At 38.9% G+C, this 20520-nt stretch overlaps 1 protein-coding gene across 1 annotated transcript; it reads left to right on the forward strand.

Moving 5' to 3' along the window:
• The first annotated feature begins 1360 nt into the window (after positions 1-1360).
• Positions 1361-12712, forward strand: CCDC122 (coiled-coil domain containing 122). Its single transcript, XM_048851003.2, has 5 exons — positions 1361-1367; positions 1498-1613; positions 6818-7216; positions 10484-10600; positions 12542-12712. Exons 1-5 carry the CDS (start codon positions 1361-1363, stop codon positions 12689-12691), a joined length of 789 nt encoding a protein of 262 aa, XP_048706960.2. The 3' UTR covers positions 12692-12712.
• Positions 12713-20520: the final 7808 nt, after the last annotated feature.

The following is a 20520-nucleotide window of genomic DNA, read 5'->3' on the forward strand; positions in this document are numbered from 1 at the left end:
TGACTGAACTTCTTGGGGGAGAATTGTATGTCTCCTACTCTGTGTTTTACTCGCATTCTGTCATATATTTCATGTTATAGCTGTCTCGGATGATGACTTAGCATGTTCCTTTTAAGAACACTTTCACTGCAGATTTGACAAAATGCAAAGAAGGTACCAAAGTGAGATTTCTAAAGATAATTTCTAAAGATAGCTACAGCACTCAACCCAAATTTTAAGAATCTGAAGTGCCTTCCAAAGTTGGATTGGGACGGGGTGTGGAGCATGATTTCAGAAGAAGAGCAACACTTCAATGTGGAAACTGCAGAACCCGAATCACAAAAAAAACCACCTTCTGCTGGTGGCATCTGACTCAGATGATGAAAATGAACATGCATTGATCTGCACTGCTTTGGATCGTTATCGAGAAGAATCCATCATCAGCATGGGCACACGTCCTCTGGAAAGGTGATTGAAGCATGAAGGGACACATGAATCTTCAGCGCATCTGGCATGTAAGTATCTTGCAATGCCAGCTACAACAGTGCCATAGGAATGCCTGTTCTCACTTTCAGGTGACACTGTAAACAAGAAGCTGGCAGCATTATCTCCTGCAAATGTAAACAAATTTGTTTGTCTGAGCGAGTCGCTGAACAAGAAGTTGGACTGAGTGGACTTGTAGGCGCTAAAGTTTTAAATTGTTTTATTTCTGAATGCAGTTATTTTTTGTACATAATTCTACCTGTATAAGTTCAACTTTCATGATAAAAAGATTGCACTACAGTACTTGTATAAAGTTAATTGAAAAATACTATTTCTTTTATTTCTACAGTGCAAATATTTAAAATAAAAATAAATATAAAGAGAGCATAGTACACTTTGTTTTGTGTTATAATTGAAATCAATATATTTGAAAATGTGGAAAACATCCAAAAATATTGATATAAATGGTATTCTATTATTGTTTAACAGCATGATTAATCACACGATTAATGTTTTTAATCACATGCTGAATCACGATAAATTTTTAATCGCTTGACAGCCCTAAATATAATAGGCGTTTATGATTAAATTGCCTCAATCATATATTGCTGTTGCAATGTTAGAAATTACATTAGAACTGCAAGCAAAATCCTCAGCACATGTTGTGACCATATGCAGCTATGACTGTTCATACCAGCTGAGGATCTGCCCCATGAACCAGCAGGAAGAACATTTATAACACTCAACAAAGGAAAAAATGTAGTTTTACAGAAGAAACACCGTGGTGTAGATTTTGAATCCTCTATCATCATTTCCTTTGAGTTTCAACCCATTAATTATGTTTCCTTGATGATCAAAAATGGGCCATGATGAATATTTTATTGATCTGGGTTCTTATATGAAGAGTAAGTCCAAGAATATTTTGAAAGTATTGTCCTTTGTCTTTATCAACTGTTTAACATGGGAATCAAACTAGACTATGTGAAAACAATATATTTTTATTCTGTGTTCTTACAATACTACCCTTTTGTCTAGAAATGGCTAAGCAAAATTCTCCATCATTAGTTGAAGTTGTAAAACAAGTAGCAGAACAGCAACATTCACAAGCATCAGAAATAGAAAAAAGCAAAATAGTTCTTTCTCAGTTACAGGTAAGATCTAATTTAGAATGTTGGATTTACAATGTAGTACAATAGACAAGAAAGTATTACTATGAATAAGGGAAGCTGATATTTCTCTATTTTCCTGGGGTATCTTAATTCAAAGTTAAGGCAGTTAGTCCATTCTTAAAAACAATGAGGAGTCCGGTGGCACCTTAAAGACTAACAGATTTATTTGGGCATAAGCTTTTGTGGGTAAAAAACCCTTTTCTTCAGATGCAAGTCTCCATGCATCTGAAGAAGTGGGTTTTTTACTCATGAAAGCTTATGCCCAAATAAATGTTAGTCTTTACGGTGCCACTGGACTCCTCATTGTTTTTGTGGATACAGACTAACACAGCTACTCCTCTGATACTTAGTCCATTCTTAATTTACCTTGTTGTACTTAGGTTTTGCCCAAAACAGTATATGCCTATGTCATTATGGTGCAGTTTTAACAGAAGTTTTAATCTTTTATTTTGCAAAAATTTAATTGAAATGGCAAAACTCAAAACATGAAATATAAGCTTAGACCATTTTTCATGGTGGACTGAGTAAAAAAAATGAAGGGTTTGATAGAGAGAGGATAATAAGAGTTTAAAAATCACCACAACAGTTTTTCCACTGGAGTGTTTCACTTTTTGGTATCCTTTTTCAAGAAACCTAAAATCCTTTAGGACATGTGGATTTTGGCTGGATGGGGTGTGTCCTATCTCAGCCGTCACTGCCGTGCGTGTAGGTTTTGTTTGATAATATAATATATTATATACTGGATATATATAGCTATGGCTAAGATTGCATAATGGTTTCTGTTCTGATCCTTGCAAAAACTCCCTTGATTTTCTGAAACTCTCACCTTTTGGACTGAATTATTCAGTCTTGATTTCTATCTGAAAGCTATATTTTTAATATGGGGAGAATAAAAAGGAAATACATTATTCCTGAGCTAAAAATATTCTTTTGACCACTTTTTGGAATAGTCTTACATCTGAAACAGTCAAGGTTTGAAATTTTGCATGAAAAGTAATTCCTATTTGATCAAGTTATGTGTATTGGGAAATCACATATTGAGTATGCATATTGAGTAGATTGTTTTTTCTGAGCTCAATGTGCACCTAAGGAAGATAGTTTCACAATCAACGGCAAGTCATCCATACTGCTGAAATCAGTAGCAGAAGGAGAATCACCACTGAGTGATGGGCTCCTGTGGTCTTTTTAAGGTCCACAAGTTAGGGGCCGCTTTATTACCTTATCAATCTACTATCTACCAGCTCCCCTGCATCTATCTACCAGTTCCCCAATTTGGGAGCTCTAAAGTTGCACAGGAGAGGAATCCCCACCTTTGGATCTTCTAAGGTCTGTTGAACAGTGGCTTCCTTCTTTAGACCTTCTTGGGCACATGGCACAGGGATTCCTTTCTGCAGACAATTTTTATGGCTCACCAGAGGGAACCTTGGTCTGGCATGCCTTGAAATCTTTTATCACCTGCAGGAGAGGTGCTTCCTAAGGGGCATGCAGCAGAATATTGAGATATTGTTGCAGCAAATATTTCTAGATTATAATATTTACACAGGTTATATGCAACTTTTGGAGCCCACGGAGCTTCAAAGTCCTGGACAATTACACTCACTCATTTTCTTTTAGTTTCTTCCTTTTTTTAACCTAGAACATTCCATACAAAAGCTAGCATTAATGTTAAGATTGAATAGTTATGAACTCAAAAGTCAGGAAATACCAAAATTAAGATTGTATTTACATCTCTAACTCTACTTCCTTATGTGTATTTCACAGAAAGCACATAAAACAGTTGTTTCTTCTCCAAAATTCAAGATCTTTGCCGTTCGGACCTTTCACTTGTCCTAGATGGCTGGTAGCTCAGAGATGATGCCAGTTCTACTGAAAGTTTCTCTCTTGTTATCTAAGATTTGAAAAAAGTTCTATATAAACAATATAGGGTCATTCTCCTTAATCCTGTCAAGGAATTCAGCTTCATAGATGATGTCCCTCCTCATACCGTTATCCAGGTCCTCCATGTAACAGTCCTGCCTAACAGCATGCCTGCACTCTAAATTGTTTATGATAGTGTTCATGATTAGCTCTTCAATTTCTGGACATATTGTTAAGTTAATTCTTTTTGGTTTAGTTTGTCAGAGTTCAGTTGTCAAAGTGGTTTACTTTAGAGACTTCAGTACTGTAAGTGGATTCAGCAACTTTACAGCAATGTGACTTAATTTAGACCATTAGTGCTTGCAGCCAAACAGATATCCCTCCTACATTTTCACTTGTCAATGTCCCTTTGAGTAGGTATGCACTCTCCTACTGATACCATCATAGAAAACGGAGATGGAAAAGATATAGTAGGTTATTTTGCCAATCACTACTATTTCATTATTGTTTTATATTGTGAGATGCTGAGTCCAGTCTAGTTTTATTCATAGATATTAAGACCAGAAGGCACCATTATCATCAGCTAGGCTGATTTACTTTAACAAAGGCCATAGAATTTCATCAACTGATTCCCACATCAAACCCATAAATCTGGCTGAGCTACGGCTTGATTTAAAGTGATGGAAAATCCACCACAGCCCCGGATAAGTTGTTCCAATAGACAATTACCCTCACTGTTAAATATTTCTGAATTATTTCTAGTGTGCATTTGCCTAGTTTCAGCTTCCAGCCATCAAATCTCATTATGCCTTTGCCTGCTAAATTAAAGAGCTCTCTATTGTCAGAAATCTTCTCCCCATCTAGGTACTTACAGACCTTAATCAAGTCACCTCTTAACCTTCTCTTGGATTAACTAAACAGATCTCACTTCTTTAGACTCTCAGTGTTAGGCAGATTTTCCAGTCCTTGAATCATTCTCATAGATCTTTTCTGAACTCTTTACTATTTTTCAACATCCTTTTAAAAATGTGGACACCAGAACTGGACACAGTATTCCAGTAATAGTCTCTCTAATGTTGTGTATGCTGTTAATACCCTACTCCTACTTGATATTCCCCTGCCTATACTTCTAAGAATCATATTTGCTCTCTTAGCATCTGCATTACAAGGTGAGTTAGTGTTTAGCGGGTTGTCCTCATGACCCCTAAATCCATTTCTGAGCCTTCCAAAATACAGTCCATAGTCCTATTAACGTGCCCTACATTCTTGGTTCCTAAATGTATGACCATGCATTTAGCTGTATTAAAACATTTTGATCAAGTAAGCCCAGTTTACTACAAAATTGAGATCTCTTTGTAGAGATCCCGCAACAGAAATCTGTCTTTATCATCATTTACCTCTCCACCAATTATTGTGTCATCAACAAACTTTAGCAGTGATGCTTTTATATTTTCTTCCAGATTACCGATAAAGAGATTGAATAGCATTGGGCCCAGAGCAGACCCTTGTTATATCTCATTAGAAATGAGTCATAGATGCATAGATATTTAGGTCAGAAGGGACCATTATGATCATCTAGTCTGACCTCCTGCGCAACGCAGGCCACAGAATTTCACCCACCACTCCTGCAAAAAACCTCACACCTATATCTGTGCTATTGAATCTTCAAATCGTAGTTTAAAGACTTCAAGGAGCAGAGAATCCTCCAGCAAGTGACCCGTGCCCCATGCTACAGAGGAAGGCGAAAAAGCTCCAGGGCCTCTTCTAATCTGCCCTGGAGGAAAATTCCTTCCCGACCCCAAATATGGCGATCAGTTAAACTCTGAGCATATGGGCAAGATTCATCAGCCAGATACTACAGAAAATTCTTTCCTGGGTAACTCGGATCCCACCCCATCTAATATCCCATCACAGGCCATTGGGCCTATTTACCATGAATATTTAATTACCATATCCCATCATAAGCCATCATTGGATGACAATTCACCATTTACAATTACTTTTTAGATGAATCACTTAGCCAGTTTTTAATCAATTAATATGTGCCCCAATGATTTTGTATATTGCTATTTTTTTTCTCAGAATGTCAGGTGGTACTAAGTCAAATGCCTTCTAAAAGTCCTGGAGATCACAAGATTTAGGCTTATCTAGACTAGGAAAAAGTGATTGATGCTAAGAAGATCTGAGTTAACAGGAACTAAGGACCATCACTACCTCTCACTGCAAGTGAAAGACACACTTCCTTGACCTAAAAAGGCACACTTCCTTGACCTAAAACACATAGCAGCACATACATTTTTACAAAACTCCATACCTAAACACAAAACCCTACACTGCACATGCAATTCTCCCCCTTGGGAGAGCATGAGAAAGAGAGAACAAACTACACCTGATGGATGTTACTCATGTCACTTAATGCATGATTGGAAGGCACTCAGATATTATGGTGATGAGAGCAGTGTAAGAACCTAGATCGAATTGAGTTAGCTAAACCCAATTAACTCAACCACATTTCCTAATATAGAAGCAGGGTGACACCATTACCTTGGTTTTAGCCTGTTGCCTCCTGCTTTTACCCTGCATCTGCAATAGGAAAAGCAGTTGAGTTTAGTTTGGCCTAAACTCCTAGTTTAGATAAAACATTAGGGAGACTGATACAGTTAGGGTCTCTGACACATCCCACTATACATCATCTGACTATGAGGAAGCTGAACCCATTTGAAAGATAACAAATTTCATGTACACTTACCTTTAAGACCAATAGGATAAAGCAGGGGTCGGCAATCTTTCAGAAGTGGTGTGCCGAGTCTTCATTTATTCACTCTAATGTAAGGTTTTGCGGGCCAGTACTACATTTTAACGTTTTTAGAAGGTCTCTCTCTATAAGTCTATAATATGTAACTAAACTATTGTTGGATGTAAAGTAAATAAGGTTTTTAAAATGTTTAAGAAACTTCATTTAAAATTAAATGAAAATACAGAGCCCCCCGGACCGGTGGCCAGGACCCAGGCAGTGTGAGCGCCACTGAAAATCAGCTTGCTTGCTGCCTTTGGCACATGTGCCATAGGTTGCCTACCCCTGGGATAAAGCCTCAGATATTGTCACCTATCATGTCTCTTGGTGATGATTTTAGGAAATGGAACTCTAGTGATCTCTTCTATTCAAACTATTTTTTTAAGTTGTATAGATTTCTTTATTGTGTGTTCTGTATAAAATGAAAAGAAAGAATTCTGTTAACTAAATGTAAATGATATTGTTTAAATAGCCTACTGCTATACTCCCAAACATTGGCTTTCCACTGAAAGGAGAATATTATAACATTTTACAGGCTGAGCTTCAAGAACTTGAAAAACAAATGGAGTCTGCTTTATTAGAAACAAAGGCAACAGAAAGGCAAATTTATCAGCAAGATGATGACATAGAAACTACAAAATATCACTGTGAAAGTCTGGAGTCCCAAGTCAGATCCCTGTATGCTGAAAAGATAAGGCTGAAACTTGACACAGAAGCAGCGCAAGAAGAATTTGAGATGATGCTTGCAAGAAATAGTGCATATCATGAGAAAATAATGGCTCATAAAGAGCGTTATTGGGAAGCAGAAAGCAAAATGCCAGTTATGCTCGAACTTGCTAAAAAACGAGACATGGTTAAAGAGCTAAAGACAAAGAAAGAAGAATTAATGAATGATCTCCAGAATCCTGAAGGACAAGTTATAAAACAAGTGCAGGTCAGATGTTTCTGTTTCTACATACCTTTCCTATTGTGTACAAAAATATTTTACAATTTAAAATTATAATCTGGTCTAGCTTTGCAGTGCTTGCTATGGTGTGCGGATATGTGGAATATCTGGGTTCATTGCCCAAGCTAGATTGAGTAAATGGTGATCTTAGCTTACAGCAAAAATGGTACCAGCCACTATTCTTGATGTTTGATTCCAAAAGCTAGGTTCACCTGATATAACAACATTAACTTGGCTGTGAGGAAACTACAGTGCTGTCAGTTAAAATTCATCCACTGTTATTTGTAGGATACTGCAGGGTCTTGGATAAACCTACATATACACTTTTCAGAACACACACTGTATATCCCTGTAAATGTTACATTACCACTGTCAGCTAACAGCACATTGTTTAGTTGGTAACAAATTGTACTTGAGCTATGTGTGAACAGAAGGTGGAGGGGGTGAGAAAAGATGACATAAGAAGGGAGAAGGAGAAAAAACATCAATTTTATTATGTCTAATCTCTAGCAATCGTGTGTGTGTGTGTAATTTTAATGCTTTATTAAATTTGTAAAAGTTAAAGCAGTCTGAGCTGCAAAAATGTACAACTATAGAGGAAAACTAAGTAACTGCATATTTGAAATTGTCTTAGAATCACAGAGTCTAATTCTAATGTAACTTACACTGGTATAAATCAGAAGTAACTCCACTGGAGTTACACTATTATAACAGTAATGTGAAATTAGATTAAACCTACAGCTCCCAGACTAAAAAAACAAAAACAAATTATCACAATAAACCAAGTCTTGCAACAAGATTAATGGACAAAATTAAGGCTTGACATAGGAAGGTTATGTCTCATACGGACTAGAATGGGGGTTGCACCTGCTTCTGCAAGGGCTAAGTTTGTTCAGGTTTTAGTGTCTCTTTCTTACATAAATGGCATTAAACTTTTACAATTGTTCAGATATGCCATAATCTGTATCCTCCCCCGCAGATCTATAGTGGCAAAAGTGTATATTACATAGGTGATCAAGTGATTATATGCACTAAAGCTTCGAATTTAAGGTTTATGTAAATGTATACATACATCTATATTCACATCTGGTGCTATAAAGAGGAACATGGAAGATATGCTCTCTTTTTGCTGCCTATAAACTCTATAAATTGTTGTGCTTTCTTTCTGTGGCTTGTGATTGCATATACTTTAAATTCCATGTGGCTTTTCTACCATAAAAAAGCCTATGTAGAATGAAGGTTTTATCTTGTAATCCCCTCTTTCTTCTCTGAGAATGAACTCTATAGAGAAACCAGCTTTTTTATTATAAATCATTTAGTTATGTAGGCGACATTGCTATTTGAGCATAATCAGAGAAAATTACAATAGATGAGAAATGATTTATTACATGTAAATCCATTTATAAATGTGGCCCTTCTGCCACGTGGAGTCGGCAGCAACAAGGGCCAGGTTCACTGTTTAGGGGTTTATCTTAACACTATAAAACAGAACGGGCTTGAGCCCCCACCCAGTAATCTGGGAAAACTGAACACCACCTCCAGGCGCCTTTAAGAGGCAATACGTCCGCACTCGCAAGCACTGAATCTATGTATAACAAACAAGAACTTTTATTAAAAGGGAAAAGGAACCAAGCATTAGTTTGGGAAAACATCACAACCATATTCAAAAGCATGTGATCATGTGATCATCCCACCCCAGAATATGCTGGCAGTGTGGAAGTCCCACAAACAAGTGTTCCTTTAACAAGCCACTCCCCTTTCCCTCCACTGCACCCCACTCACAGTTGCTGTCCTTGCTCAGCAAAGACCTAGGGTTCAGAGGTGCATTCATGTGAGTTCACCTCCCACTCACGGGGTGGCGGGGAATCAAGCAATGCCTCAGCTGCTGCTGCCATAGACGCTGCAATTGGCTCGCAGTTGCCACCATTCCCTCTGCATCTCTGCCCGCTGCTGTCACTGTGCCACCATTCGCTCTGCTCCCATTGGCCTCTACACCCTCGCTTTCTCTGCTGCCACCTGCAGCTCTGCTGTAACCTCTGTGACACCATGTCTTGAGGTCCCACCTCCTAACCCAGTTCTCAGTGATTTCAGAAATTCATGGGGAATCTCACTGCTAGTACAGGCTGTTTAGCTGAAATGCTGCCCCACAGCAGGTCTAAGAGCAGGTCTATACTTAAAATGCTGCATGGGCACAACTGTGCCACCATTGTGAAGCCCTGGCCTAAGGATTAGCATTTAGAACTGGGTCTCAGAGACTTCAGCTGTAGTGATCGCTTAAAAAATCAAAACACTCTCTCTCTCTCTTACTTTTTAAAGACAGAACTGATTACATTCAGTTGAGAGAGAGAGAGAGAGAGAGAGAGAGAGAGTGTGCGCATGTGTGGAGGGAATGTCAAATAGCATCTAAGACACTTAGAAAGACCCCACACCACCCCTGTCCCCACTCTCTCTCCCCTTTCATTGAGATTTGGCATCTCTGTCCCCAGCTTAGCGAGTGCAGTTCAGTTGATGGTGACCCCCTCAATCAGCACATGCTAAGCACAGTTCTGCTTCCCTTTACAATAAGGATAACATTTCTTTACCCCTGCACTCAATGCTAAAGTGATTTGTAACCCAACACCACCCAAAATTGATCGCTTTGTCAGCACAGTTTGTCTGAGGCAGAGTAGGCGTGTTCATGTAAATACAGTTGGGTCCTCAAGTCTTCCCCCACCCCCCAGCTCATCACTAGATGTCAGGGGAGAGTTCATTCCCTGCTTACACTTTGATAAACACAATAGCCAAAATTCCATTAGCATTAGATTTCACATGGGAGGAGAATGTAATTCACATATTATGCACATTATTACATAATCAGTTGATTGAATTTTTAAAGTTGACTACTGGTATATATATATACCAGTACTGGTATATATGCACACTTCTAAAAACTTTTTTTTTTAAAAAGTTGTGTGTGCAATAGTGTGCTAGATAAATTCAAATTGTTACAGCCCTGTAGCTGTAGCCATGTCCACAGCAATATTACTGTGTAGTTTTTGTAAATATATCAATACATATAATTTGCTAGGTAGGCAGGAAGTTTATTTAAGTCAAACTTTTAAATTGTTGAACTTATTTCTTTAGCTAAAGTCAATGTTTATGCAAACAGATTGTTAAAATGAAATTATAGAAGGTAAACAATTATACTAGAGTTATTTCTGTTTTACAAATGGGGTTTGGGGTCTTTTTGTTTTTAATTCCCACGTGTATCTTCAGGAAGAAATTACACATTTAATAAAGGAAGTTACTATGGTAAAAGAGTCTATCGATGAAAAGAAAAAATTGCTTGAAGAAGAGAAAAAAGTGCACGCTAAGCTTAGAAAAGAGATTGAGGTAAGGTTTAGAGTTATTCGACTAGAATATAATTACAGTCATATGACAGAACATACATATTGTAGTTGAAGTTCTAAAATATTTTACTAAACAGGTTGCTACATATCCAAGCATATACATTAACCAATGATAACACCATTAAACTCAAATCCTGAAGAATACTTAATATTGGTAAAACTCATCTAACCTTGAGAGCTTGAATTTTTGAGAGCATGGGAAAAATTTTAGTCATCAGCATTTTCCACCGCAACAGCTTAGGAAGAAATACAGTCACGAGATCTTAGAATACTGTCAATCACTTCTCCTTTGCCTTCTTCTGAAAGCGAATGAAGAGATTGCTGAACTTGTAATACTTGTTGTTTCTTGAAGTTGCTCTTTATAGGTGGCAAGTTTAAGATGTTTGGGGAAAGGAGGTAATATTGGGAATTTTAAAAAAGAGTCTGCAATGGGATAGTATGTAGAATTTACCTAAAATGGTTTACTACTTGTTTCTGTCTTGACTGTTCATTGCTTGCCCTATGGTACCTGATATCTAACCAATGGAAGAATCAATTGCATGAAGAAAATGGCCTTCCTGAGCACCTTCAAAATTTGAGCAGTCTGTAAAGTAGAGAAAGCACAACTCCTCCTAATTTGCTATCTGCCCAAATATTAATTGTTATGAAGTTATTGTTTAAATAGTTGAGTGATATTCAAAAGTACATCTGAGAGGCGTTGAGCCTCAGACGTACATACCCTTTGTCTTGTTAGGCAAATTAAATGTCATAAAATGTAATGATCTGATTCAAAGTCTGATAATACAAAGGTTTTGAACAGATTTGAGACTAGCTCAGTAGAGCACTACAATATGGAAGGGAGAGAGGGGATTTTTTTCAGATTACAAGGAACAGGAGAAAATTCTTAAACTGAAAACTAAAACACAACCATTTTAAGATCCTAGGTCAACTGTCTGTTCTTCGGCATCTGAAAATGGACCTTTTTATCATGACAAAATCCATCCGAGAAAGATAGAGGAGGAGTTTTAGGTCATCTGAAAGCACTTTGTAAAACATTAGGTTATCAGAATAAATGTAATTAGTGCCCTTTATACTCCAGTCAGTTAATATCTACTTTATGACTGTTGCAGGCTGAAAATTAACTCTGATCCTGGGGTTACTTTCAATTTTCTTTAAGTTATTTAGACTGTGAGCTCTGTAGATCTCAGAGGAAAGGGGAATCTGAAAAAAAACAAACCCCAACCGAAAACACAAAGCGCGCGCTCACACACACCCCCCTTTGAGACTATCCTTCTTTTTGTTAAAATCCTAGAAGGTTCCACAAGGCAAATGCCTTGGTCTATGAGGTGTTTGGATGGAGAACTCCTAGGCCAAAGTCTGCGAAGCATTTGGTTGATTTTATAATATGAATATTGGAGACTATAAAGAGATCATCTAACTCAGGCGTTCCCAAACTTCATTGCACCATGACCCCCTTCTGACAACAAAGTTACTACATAACCCTGGGATGGGGCCGCAGCCTGAGCCCCGCTGCCCTGGGTGGGGTGGAAAGGGAACCCCAGCTTGAGCCCTGCTGCCCCAGGTGGCACTGGAGCTAGAGCTTCAGCTTCAGCCCTGGGTCCCTGCAAGTCTAATGCTGGCCCTAGTGACCACATTAAAATTGGGCCATGACCTACTTTGGGGTCCTGACAACTGTTTGGGGTTCTCAAACTGTGGTCAAACTTATTCTCTAGTAACCTAAGTGACAGTCAAATCCAGTTTTTGAGGAATGAAACAGTATCTTCACCCCTCTACTCTTTGTATTGTCTATACTCTTTTCTGTACAAATCAACATTGGCCAGAGCAGTGCAGCTTTCCTGACCATAGAGCCCTGCCAGCTACATTAGTCTGAATCTTTGTGTTACCTGCAAACAGTCCTCAGATGTATTTTATTCTATTTTATTAGGTACAGAATAAAAGATGTGATGCTATTCTAAAACGTTTGCATTGTCAACTGAACAAACTCCAGTCGAACAGAAGACAGTGGCAGTGGAACATTCAACAGATGGAAAAAAAGGCAGCTGAACTAAGAAAGAGTGTCGGAGCAATAGAGTGATATATAAGACAGTATAATACAATGCTCAGCAATTTATAACATATGCCATCCTTTATATATAACAGGTGGTTGTTGGAAATAATCCCTTGAACTTTGGACTAAGGATGAGTGATTTTTCCCCCCTCCTACTCTGTGCCCTAAAATACTTTGTGTTCTGTGCCAACCTTTAATGGCCTAAAGCAATGTTCTCTTTTGTTCATGGGGCAAGTGACTGCTCAGGAAGGAATTTATTACAATTCCCAGACTGCCTTCAAAAGCATCTACCAACATTTGCAAATCCCTTAAGACCATATAAATTTGGAAAGTTCCTTTTCGTTTGGTTGGAGGTTTTTTTTAGATCAAGTTCTGCATTGTTTTTCACTCTGGGAAATTCATATGAGGTGGATAATTGCATTTAATGAGCTACAAAAGCTTCAGCTCTTTCAAGCACAGCTCTAATCAGTGCAGTGTACTAAGTAACTCTGAGCTCTCTGGTAGTATTTTGCCATGTGGAAGAGTCAGCTGTACAAGATACTATAGCATTCCCGCTCGCCGTGTGCCAGGATTCCCCTCACCCTAGCACAAGTGTGTGGAAGAGAAAGAAGGCATACACAGGCTTTCCTGCTTGCTTACCACGAAAGGGCCAGGGTCAATCACAGGTTAAGAATGGCGCCTCCTAAAACACAATCGCTTCCAGAGCTCCCGGTAAGGCTGTGCAGCACTACACTACCCCTTCCTCAGCGTTGTGGCTAAATGCCACAGTCTAACTCTATAGAGGCTACAGTATGGGTAAAATTAATTCTAGTAAATAAAGATCACTTTCTAGAGACCAGTTTTGTTTGAAACACACAGATGTATGTTTTCTGGGGTTGGGGGATGAAAGGAACGTAAAGAGTAAAATGGCAGTTTAGAATGACATGGTGCTGCAGATTCCTCCATCCTTCCGAACCAGTTCCTCTGTTAGGACCTGAGACTATTCCTATTGGTACCAATATCAAAACTCTTCTTGGATTCAGATGGACTAGGATCAGACCTTTGTTGTACACTGTTGATCTATGTCACAGTGAAAGAAGAGGGAGACAACATGGTATGATGGCCTTTTCCCTGGCCAACAAACAAACCAACCAACCCAAACATTATTTAAACTGTAATTTTTTAAAAACCAGCTTTGTGCAGACTTTTTTACTGCTCTGGACAATAGAAAATGTGGAAGTTCAGCACAACATTACCAAGTTCTGTCAATTCACTTTTTTCTTGTCTGTACTGAGGTTTTGTTTTCACAGAACTGATCACTTGTTTGTCTTGTACTTCTTCAATTAACTTTCTGTGCTCAAAGTCAAAGCTTCAGAGGAGCAAACAGAGCATCGTAATTACAAGACTTTTGGAAAAGAAAAATGAACACCAAATCACCATTTATTTAAAACTTCATGTCAGAAAGTTAGTGAATAACCAGTTTCTCTGCATAATAATTTTTCTCTGCATGATTTGTATTGTTTTGTACTTTGCATTTCTGGAATTTGTATTCATTGTTTATTCTTATAGTTTAGATGACAATTCACTCTTGAGCCAATCAATAATATTCATATTTATTCCAGAAAGTATTTAATATTGTGTTTGATGAGGTATTGGTTTATGTAATTTACATTTGCCTTTGAGTATGTGCATGTATTTGAGCAAGTTGAATATTTATGTTTTACTTAGTTTTTTCTTATTAAACTGTCTAGATACTGTCAGTTTTAGGAAGCTAAAATTAAATGCATCATGACTGTTTTAATTACTATTTTATTCTTAGTAAGAAAGTTCATATAAACATCTATGTACTTTGAAGAGTATGTGTTTTCCTTCATATAAACTGATTTGTGCCCATCACAATGAATCTCAAAGGGTCATTGTCACTTGTTTAATCCCCAACATTTGCCTGCCTTAGATAAAGGTAAATTCCCCATGCAGTAATCCACCTAAGGCACATTTTTAACACAGGTTTCAGAGTAACAGCCGTGTTAGTCTGTATTCGCAAAAAGAAAAGGAGGACTTGTGGCACCTTAGAGACTAACCAATTTATTTGAGCATAAGCTTTCGTGAGCTACAGCTCACTTCATCGGATGCGTACTGTGGAAACTGCAGAAGACATTATATACACAGAGACCATGAAACAATACCTCCTCCCACCCCACTCTCCTGCTGGTAATAGCTTATCTAAAGTGATCACTCTCCTTACAATGTGTATGATAATCAAGTTGGGCCATTTCCAGCACAAATCCAGGTTTTATCACCCTCCGCCTCCCCCCACACAAACTCACTCTCCTGCTGGTAATAGCCCATCCAAAGTGACCACTCTCTTTAAATTGTTTCCAGAATACAATCCCCTTGCATTCTTTGTACCTAGATGTATGACCTTCAAATTGGCAATATTAAAATACATTTTTGTTTGAGTGGGCCCAGCTTACCAAGCAATCCAAATCACTCTGTATGGCTGCTTTGGCTTCGTCATTATTTACCACTCCATCAATCTGTGTGTCATCACAGATGTTAGGAGCAGCGATTTCGTATTGATATCCAGGTCATTGATAAAAACATTAAATCACATTGGGCCTAGTACTGATCCCTGTTGAACGCCACTAGAAAACCCTCTATCTGAGCATCACTTTCCACAGTTAGCCAGGTCTCAGTCTATTTAATGCTTTATCCATATTGCATAGTGCTGATTTTTTAATCAGAATGTTGTACAGTACTAAGTCAAACATCTTCCCAAACGTAAGTATATTACAGCTACGCATCATATGGTACAGACACCCTTTATCATATGGTACAGACAATAAAATTCTCAGTTATTGTGATTACTCTTTACAGCCCCCACTAAACGCTGCAATTGTAGGCTCAGATCTTGCAAACAGTTAAGTGTGTGCTTAACTTTCCTACTGTGAGTGGCCCCATTGATTTCATTCCATTTCCTTACAGTGCTGTCTGTGCATTGAAGATATAATGAGTCCATTGAAATTTGTGTTCAACAGGAGTTTAAGGCCCTCAGGACTTCAGAGCAGGTGTTCAGTTCTATGGAGGAATAGGCCCACCTTGCAGAGACCAAGAATTAACTTCTTATTAAGTGTAATTCTGTTTTACACAATATTTAATATTTTTATCGTATGTGGAAATTCACAGCATCCCAGCTTCAGGAGTTTAATATTTAAGAAACAGTGCACACAAGAAAACAGGAGTAAAAACTTGCAGTAATGAATTCCAGTGTAGCAGGAGAGGGTGTAGTTTGCAAAAAAGGAATGTATATCATTGCCTGCACATGGGCCTAGCAGCATTCTTTGCAAGACAATGCTTTCAAAATGTTTGAGATGTGTTTTATGCTGCTCTTAGAATGCTGACAAATCTTAATGGGCTGATGAGGCAGTTAATTCTTGGTGTAGTATTCAACAGTAATCGTTTTCCCCAGGGGCATTCTTTCCTTCAGCAAGCAGTCACATACAACTGGGAATGACGTCTAATAAACAGAAATAATCCAGTGCATATACAAGCCCATTTTTACATTCTATTCTTTACATGTGAACATACTGCAAAGCTTTCCCTCTTTCTAGCCATTGTACCTTTTAACAATTACTCATATACGGTAGGTTTCAGAGTAACAGCCATGTTAGTCTGTATTCGCAGAAAGAAAAGGAGTACTTATGGCACCTAAGAGACTAACCAACTTATTTGAGCATAAGCTTTCGTGAGCTACAGCTCACTTCATCGGATGCATAATGTGGGAATATACGGTTGGCATTAGTTTTATGTAGCATGTGTGACAAATAAGGCAAGTTCTTGCAATATCTTTGGGAGACCATATGGTATTAAGTGTATGAATGGTCTACATATTGTTGTGGGCCAGGATTGTATGCACTCCAAGGGGTGGCGCAGGAAGGTTACCACAGCTCCACCAGGAAATGAAAACTGTAGGGAATGATCAAGGCAAATGACTCAGGTTATAACACCTCCAGGGAAGCACCATCTCCTGGGAAGATTTGTGTTGGTTCAAACTGGATTCCCTAGAGACCAACAGACAAAGGAAGGACTGTTGCATAAATAGCTAGAGCTTCAGCTGACTCAGGGCATTTATCCTGATTACTGATCTAAAGACTGATATGTGTGTGTCACCATGGGGAAAACCCAGTTGTGGGATTTGAAGGTCTGACACCTCCCAGAGCCCTGTGTTGGAGTTGGGGATAGCTTTTTAGCATGCATGTAGGTTCTTTGATCATAACAATATGTTTTCTCTATAAGTGGGAATAAAGCTGCTTGCTTAAAAGGAGCTGTGTGGAAACTAACTGCTGACAATACACTGGCCAGAGCCCTCAGAGAGAGAAAAGTGCAGATGCTAGTCTCTTAGGCAGACTGACTTAGCATAGATCAAGGAGCAGCTGTGCGGCTTTAAAACCCTGGTCAGAAGGAAGTGAGACACCAGGCTCTGCCCAGGAGAGGTGACAGCTGGGAGCTGGAAACCTGTAAGTGGGTGCCCTTGAAAGATCTTGGAGGGAGAAATACAGGTCAACTTATCTTGAAACTCTGACCATTTGTATTCATTTCCCCCCCCCATCTCCCCTGAAGAACCTCCCAATTTAAGCCTCCCGCCCTAAAGGACTTGTCTTGAGGCTAAGGAACAGAGATAAATTAAATAGGGTCCCAATTGTCAGCAATGAGCATTTGCATCTGCATCTGGTCAGTCTCCGGGTGACCTATGAGTACAGCTGAGCCACCTCAGTGAGCATTCCTCCTGGCTGGCCAAGAAGGTGAGCAGGGTGGCTCTTACACCCAACAGCACCAACTGATTGCTGGCTGCTCAACGTACATGCCTGCAATTGCGATCACGCCATTCTCTAGCCCTGCTTCCCTACTGGCTTCCTGACTCTGGGTCCTGACCCTTGACTCTGGCTCCTGACTCCCGACTCCGGCTCCAACCACCAGGCCCAACACACAAGTCCCAGTTTGTGACACCAATCAGCGAAAAAGGGTTACTGGAAAAACCTCTTTTGCGTATTTCCCAGGATTTCTTGTCTTCCTGTGCTAAACTTCAGTGTTCCAAGTCTTGGGCACATTTTCTGAGCATAGTGGATTGAGATTATCTGTTCCACTGATCCTACCTTATGCCCCAATTCAGCAAAGTACTTAAGCATGTGCTTAAAATTAAAATATAATTAATATTACTTTGGCTATCAAAGTTGATTGTAGTGTTGTTGTAGCCATGCTAGTCCCAGGATATTAGAGGGACAAGGTGGGTGAGGTAACATCTTTTACTGGACCAACTATTGGTGAAAGAGACAAGCTTTCCAGATTATAGAGGTGACCTGAAGATCTCTGTGTAGCTCAAAAGCGTGTCTCTTTCACCAACAGAAGTTGGTCCAATAGAAGATGTTGCTTCATCTACCTTGTCTGTCCATCAAAGCCTTTCTAACATTACTCTGGCTATTGCATAAAGTTAAGCACACAATTAAGTGCTTTGCTGAATGGGTGATTAGTCCTGCACTACTGGGGAAGAATGAATAGTTTTCCATTCACAACACACAGCATAAACTCTGCATCTTCTCATTAGACCAAAAAACTGTTACGATTGAGATACGGGAAGCATTGCTTCTCTCCTAACCTCTCTCACTGAACTGCCTCTACAACTCCAGCTGGCTGAAGGAGCAAAAGGCCAAACCAGGAAACAAACCGAAGTCTCTTTGACTGCAGTGCACTGCACTATTGCTAGGCAGCCAAGTTTGCATCCCTTTATACTTGATACATGCTGCACTGAATAAAGAATACATATATACATGAACTTGCTATGCTGCTAGCCTAATAGGACTTATCTTTTAACCTCACACATCCATAGCTCCTAGACATCATATCCCATCACATTGTCCTCCCAAGTCACCTTGACAAGGTGTTTGGGGAGGTAGCCGGAGCACCAGCTTTGAGCCCCATTGATTATGACATTTTGCCAGGATTATTGTTGGAATTATTCTTTATGCAGGGTATTACCACATCACTAATTCAACAATAATTTCCCTTCTTAAATTCAAAGGCTGAATGGAATTTATACAATTGCTATAAACATGCCTAACTATCATCAATGATAAGCAATTTATTACATCCAAACAGTAACACAACATTTATAAGTTTCAGAATAGCAGCTGTGTTAGTCTGTATCCGCAAAAAGAAAAGGAGGACTTGTGGCACCTTAGAGACTAACAAATTTATTTGAGCGTAAGCTTTTGTGAGCTACAGCTCACTTCATTGGATGCATGCAGTGGAAAATACAGTGGGGAGATTTTATATACACAGAGAACTTGAAACAATGGGTGTTACCATGCACACTGTAACAAGAGTGATCAGGTAAGGTGAGCTATTACCAGCAGGAGGACGGGGGACGGGATGAACTTTTGTAGTGATGATCAAGGTGGGCCATTTCCAGCAGTTGACAAGAACATCTGAGGAACAGTAGGGGGGGAAAATAAACATGGGGAAATAGTTTTACTTTGTGTAATGACACATCCACTCCCAGTCTTTATTCAAGCCTAAGTTAATTGTGTCCAGTTTGCAGATTAATTCCAAATTCAGCAGTCTCGCTGGAGTCTGTTTCTGAAGTTTTTTTGTTGAAGAATTACCACTTTTAGGTCTGTAATCGAATGACCAAAGAGATTGAAGTGTTCTCCGACTGGTTTTTGAATGTTATAATTCTTGACGTCTGATTTGTGTCCATTTATTCTTTTATGTAGAGACTGTCCAGTCTGGCCAATGTACATGGCAGAGGGGCATTGCTGGCACATGATGGCATGTATCGCATTGGTACATTTATAAGTATTTGATCAAGTTACTTACAAATGGACTGAACAGTGGTGTTTAGACCCATATTGGTCAGCCAGATATTAGCAATGCATCCTCCAAGAGTTTATTTTTCTGTACCCTTTAGCAAACAAGTGATGTCATTGACAATTATAGGACCTTATCTAGGGGCAGGTGAAGGAGTTCCTTATATAGCCAATTATTTACTGCACCTGGTACCCAATTAACTGTGTTTTATTTCCATTACTTTAGCTCAAACCGTAAACAAGATAACATTAGTATTTTGAAGAGTTACTACAAGTTTAACACAACTCTTCTTTCTCATGCTCTCTTCCTTTTTGGTGACATGGTTTGGGCCTATTGCTCTTGCTAATATCCCATATTACAATAGTTCACCCAAATCTAATGTGGCCCTATATTCCTACAGTTACTCACACACAGAGTACGTTGTAGGGTCAGAAGCTGATAGTAAGGTTCACACTAGCGTAACAAGTGAAGAGTGGGGCTTTTGTTTTGTTTTCTTTTGCTGGGATATTGTATGAGATAATCAAGATGCACAGTAACAAATCAACAGCCTTCAATGGCGGAAGCTGCCTTGTAGGACTCATAACGAATCAACAGTCTTCAAGGCTGTTTTATTTTGTTTATTTTGGCTCATTTGTGCATAAATTTTAATGAACTGAGCCGGCACAAGGACATTGCCTTTGCAATGAACTCTGACATAAATGGGGACCCTACTCTCCATTATCTTTCTAATACAGTGTCCAGAGGAATGATGTCAAGAAATTAATCAGCTGGTAACTCAGAACATCTAAAATGTACATGTCCTCACACTCACAGATGTTCAATATGTGACAGTATCCTGACATCACATGGCCTCTTCTGTTCCCTATGAGCCCTATAAATAAATGTCTGAGCCTCTCTCTCACTGAGGTTGCAATGATTTTCCAGTTCTTGGATCTATTCTTATTACAGGTTCTACAGCAGTCAGGGTTTGGTTTGTCCCCAGAATAAATTAGAGCAACTTCAGGGCTGCTCTA

This window comes from Caretta caretta, chromosome 1, assembly GCF_965140235.1.
Source record: "Caretta caretta isolate rCarCar2 chromosome 1, rCarCar1.hap1, whole genome shotgun sequence".
NCBI lineage: Eukaryota > Metazoa > Chordata > Testudines > Cheloniidae > Caretta > Caretta caretta.

Coding starts and splice junctions, on each gene's coding strand:
- CCDC122 (XM_048851003.2), top strand. Junction 1,614..6,817: donor TAGTTCTTTCTCAGTTACAG/GTAAGATCTAAT, acceptor AACATTTTACAG/GCTGAGCTTCAAGAACTTGA. Junction 10,601..12,541: donor AGCTTAGAAAAGAGATTGAG/GTAAGGTTTAGA, acceptor CTATTTTATTAG/GTACAGAATAAAAGATGTGA.